The sequence below is a fragment of the Austrofundulus limnaeus genome, unplaced genomic scaffold (genome assembly GCF_001266775.1).
Source record: "Austrofundulus limnaeus strain Quisiro unplaced genomic scaffold, Austrofundulus_limnaeus-1.0 Scaffold122, whole genome shotgun sequence".
NCBI lineage: Eukaryota > Metazoa > Chordata > Actinopteri > Cyprinodontiformes > Rivulidae > Austrofundulus > Austrofundulus limnaeus.
In genome coordinates this window covers 1,041,847-1,046,468 of record NW_013952524.1, presented here as the reverse complement: position 1 = coordinate 1,046,468, position 4,622 = coordinate 1,041,847, and the positions used below count along the sequence as shown (strand labels likewise).

General features: G+C 38.3%; 1 protein-coding gene across 1 annotated transcript in view; it reads right to left on the bottom strand.

The window, feature by feature from the left end:
- Positions 1-2,796: 2,796 nt before the first annotated feature.
- The window catches only part of barx2 (BARX homeobox 2), a 13,224-nt gene continuing 11,398 nt past the window's right edge, over positions 2,797-4,622 (bottom strand). Inside the window, exon 4 of the mRNA XM_014015079.1 lies at positions 2,797-4,268. Within this exon, the coding sequence (XP_013870533.1) occupies positions 3,984-4,268 (285 nt within the window). The 3' untranslated portion in view covers positions 2,797-3,983. The remainder of the gene's footprint in view (positions 4,269-4,622) is intronic.

Below are 4,622 nucleotides of genomic sequence, written 5' to 3'. Positions count from 1 at the left end.
ACACACAACCACTAGCCCAAAGGAGCACCATAACTTGTAAAGGCTTGCAGAACACAGCTCCATTTAGACCTGCCTCAGTGCCTGCTAGCTTGAGCCAAAGGTTTCAGGAGGATATTTAACAGAAACACATTTCACTCACCCCCTGCAATTAGTTCAAAACCCTGCATTTGCACTGAATGAACTTTCAGTCTTAGTTTAAGCCAGTGGAGAAACTGGAATTACTGTTTATTTTACGGAAACTTGGAAACTTGTGAGAAAGCTGAATAATCTATTTCAAAAACGTAACCTTCACAWATTATTGTTGGAAAATCAACGTGTTAAACACAAGGACTGAATGAAATTGTGTTAAACATTGGGCTACACTGGCTAATTAAACTTTAAACTTTTGTGTGACACCATTTGTTCAGGTTGTTTTCTCAAGTGAATGTGTGTCGCTGCACAATGTGCATGCGCTGATGAGCATAGATCACAGACATGTTTGTACTGAGGCTTCAAATGTATCAGTCTGCCTGATCAGACAGTCTAGTTGGTCAAAGGTTTCCTCTCAACTCTAGGTGAAGTGATACATTTAGCAGACTCTCAGCACATACTGTACACTGTTTACAAGATGACTGTTCAGTTGAAAACCAAAGACAAACTGAATGTGTTTGTGTTYAACAAAAGTATAGAGCAGGGGTCTACACATTTTTTTAATCTGGAACCCCCCAACAGATAGAAACAGAGAACCAGGCAAAGACCATAGGATCTCAGCCGTTACTGTGATCCTGGTCAAGCTGTGAGAGAAGCAGTGGTGGTTCTAGGGGTGGAGCCCAAGCTGAAATCTGATTGGTCCCCCTGAGGTGTCACTCATCTGTCCCTTGCTGAGGGTGATGATGGTGGATGCAGTTCCATGACCAAACACTAGTGGCGCTAATTAGTCCAGCATGACTCAAGCTTACAGAAGTTTTCTTCTCTTCTGAAATTTGAACAATCCTGCAGAAAGTCTTTCACCTGACAATTTTTTTCACATGCTGTGTGTTTACGAGTATTTAACTGTGTATAGCAAAACTCGCAAGAAGAATTTACTGTGCACCTTTTTTTTTACTTATTACATTACATTACCAATGTTTGAACGTGTACGAATAATTAAATGTATACACCTTATCAAAACCAGGAAATTGTGTGCAAAAATATTGAACAAATACATGTTCCCTTTATGAATATTTTGGCCCTATGATGGCCCCTTACACAAAAAACTCCTGGATCCGGCTCTGGAGTGAAGRAGAATTCATCTGATATACTCCCTGAATGTGTGCATTTCTGACTGAAATACATTTTTTATTCCTCAATCAATTATTATCAATTAATTTATATATCAWTTATCAATTTACTACAAGTTAGATTCTCAATATTGTGTTTAAAGATGTAACTTTGGGGTGGGATGGGGGGGTGATATTAAAAAGGGTTTTTTTCTTAATTTTCACAACCCCATCATTAAAGACCTCTGCTGTAGAATTTATGATTAACTATAATATTGCTCTTTCACTAGTATGCTGTTTTTAGTAAGTTTGGGTTAAGCTTGAAAATCTATTTAAAACAAACCTGGATTTAGCTAGCCATTAGCCTAGTCTGATCAAAGCCTTCTTCCTTTTTCTCCATACCCTGCTCTATGTGGCTGATGAGGTACCAGTTATTGATAAACTATACAGTATGACAGAACTTCACCTCAGATTTGACCAGACTGCTTATTTAAGTAATGGACTCAAATCTACAGTAGCCRAGTAACTCTGTAAGATGTACTGCACAGCTTGAGAAAACCCCATGCTTAAAATTGAATTCATGCACACAGTGTGTTCATTTGTTTCAGTAACAAAARTGATGAACTTCAGTGCTATAACTGATCAAAAGTATTGGTATTGGCAACTTATCAGGGCTAAAAACATCCTTTTGAGTAGTTGTTTGGGTTTTTATTGTGTAGTTTCCCTGCCCTACATACAATGCTTAACTCGTGTGAGAGAAAGAAAAAACAAAAGGCAACAAGAAAACGATTAGAAATACATGACATTTTTAAATTAAACTTGAATGAAAGTCTGTCTCGTTTCTGAGTAGCTTGTTTCTATCTTTGACTTTCTCAGTAATTAAACCGTTTCGACTGAAACTGAATGAAGAAAATGTTTCTGGTCTCCTCAGAGGTGAGGGGCTTTCTGCCGGTGAGCACATAACAAAACATGCTTGGAATATTTACTCAAGGTGTTAAAGCACAATGCACATTACTCAACGCTAACCTACACTGTTTGCTTTAGAAGTCATCCGTGTCTGGTATCAAGGGCTAAAAATACACTAGCTGGTCGCTCACTCACCCAGGGAAACAGGATTCCATCGGTGCACTGCAATGCAAATTTCTCTATTTAAATGAAAGAAGAAAATATAATAAATGTCACACTGTGGAGTGTTCAAATACTTTGCTCACTTAAATATAATCTCTTGAATGTGATTTATGGCTTATTTTTGACATTTTTAGACCTTCCAAAGCTCCATTAGTAATGGATGTGTCTGAACAACCTGTCGGAGCTACKGTAACTGTTTGATTTATCGCTACTTCTGCACAATGACAGTCAATTAGAAAAAAATCCAGCAGATGACTTATGTTGCTGAATTGCATTCATTAGTGACACACCAGAAACACAAACAAGCAGAGCTAGTTTCTGGTTGGATAAACAGTAAGTTGGAAGTGCTTGTTAAAACTACATATTTGAAYGTGTTTGCAGCACAGAAACTCCAAACAGCATTTAAATGACAACTGTTTTTTTTATTAAGTGCATTTAAATACATAAACACACACTAGCATATACCAAAAATAATTTTATGAAGACCTAAAAAAAATCTGCAAACAATCTTACCAAACAAGCATAATTTACATCTGAAAAATACTGCACTTTTTTATACAAACAATAAAGACAAATAAAAATAATTTGTTTCATAATACAAACAGCAACTCCTTACAATGAAAAAAAAGTGAATGTGAGGAGTTTAGAGTCAGCGAGGGGCAACCGGAGACAGCGCTATGTCAATGCAGGTCTGACATACCGATCGGGGTACTCATGCAAAGCCTGCAGGCAGAAAACATCTTTGAGACTTTTAAATGTTCAACATTTGCAGTGTACTGCTGGCGGAGGCTGTGATTTATCCCCTCAACGAATCATTGACAGCTTAAGAGTCTTAGTGTCCTCATAACTGAAAATCATCCCGACTCCCTTAAAAAAATTCTAACTCAGGCACGGAGGAAACATTAGACATACAAACGATCTTAATCCAATTTAAAAACAGCAGTTTAAATATATGATTTATACATTTAGCTTTAAAGGAAATTAAAAATGCTGATTTTACTGAGCAAATAGTTGTTTTTTTCTACAAGCTACACAGTATAATCTCAACATGGACGTTTTCTTTTAACAATAAAAATTGATCTCCAAATATGGCACTTTGTTGTAAAAAATATACTGTATTTCATGGCTGTTTTACCAACAAGTTAAAAGTTTTCCTCTGAGACCAACAAGGCACTGTAACTTTTTGACCTTACAGCTTTTTTTTGGCAGCGAACTGGTTTCTAATACAAAGAGACGCTACAATAAGGCAGTGCTGGATGCTTGGCAGCTTTGAGCGCTGAGAGTGTGAGATCCCTCAAACGTGAAAAGCACAAAAATGTGAATGTGTCATATAGGTCACATGTTTTGATAAAGGCTTGACTGACCTGTTTGGATTTGACAGATTTACACTCCTTGTCATACTGACCAAAGGTCACAGGATTACCAGTGCAATCAGTGTGTATTAAACTTAGGATTCTGTGTAATACTTAACCCAGTACATAAAAAAAATACAAGGCTGGCTGCACTTGGTAAAGACTGGGTACTACTGATGTGTATCCAACAAGCTTTTTGTACACTGATCCTGAGGCACTGTTTGTTGTCAGGTTGGCATTAGTCTTTGGTTGRTTTTGTTCTCGTTTAGCTGGCTGAGTGAGTTTCTGACATTAGGAGTGGCTGCTCCCGCTCAGGTCCCTCCATTTCTCCGCACGGACTGTGACTTTCTGAACTGAGATCTTCAGGTTCCAGTGGAGATGCTACCGCTCCTTGAGCCAGCGATGCTTCCTCGGACACCCTCCTCATCCTCTCCTCCTCTTCTATCTTCATCCTCAGCTCCTCGGCTTCTATTTCCTCCGTAGTAGGAATGGAGTTCTTCTTGGGTCTTCCCTTGGGCTTAGTCGGGGCTTCGTGACCTCCTTTAAGCACCTAGAATAACACAGACAGCATTTAGTGGACTGCTCCGGTAATAAATGGCAGAACAAGTCAAAGGCAATGCCTGCTATTATAGTAATTATTGGAAGACATATGGCTGCTGGCTCTGCCTTGTGCACTCATTTATCTTCAACGGTTTCAGATCCGTTTTTGTTCTGTGTGTTGTTGACCCTTCTACAAAAGTGTTTGCTCTCACTGCAATCATCATCAGTCAAACCACACTTAGTCGCACCATCACTTCCTGCTATCTACAATTTGTTGCCTTCATTGTAGTGACCAAAAATGTATGAAATACTTGGTTATGAAGCCTACATTTTCTGACACAGACACACAAATATTATATATATA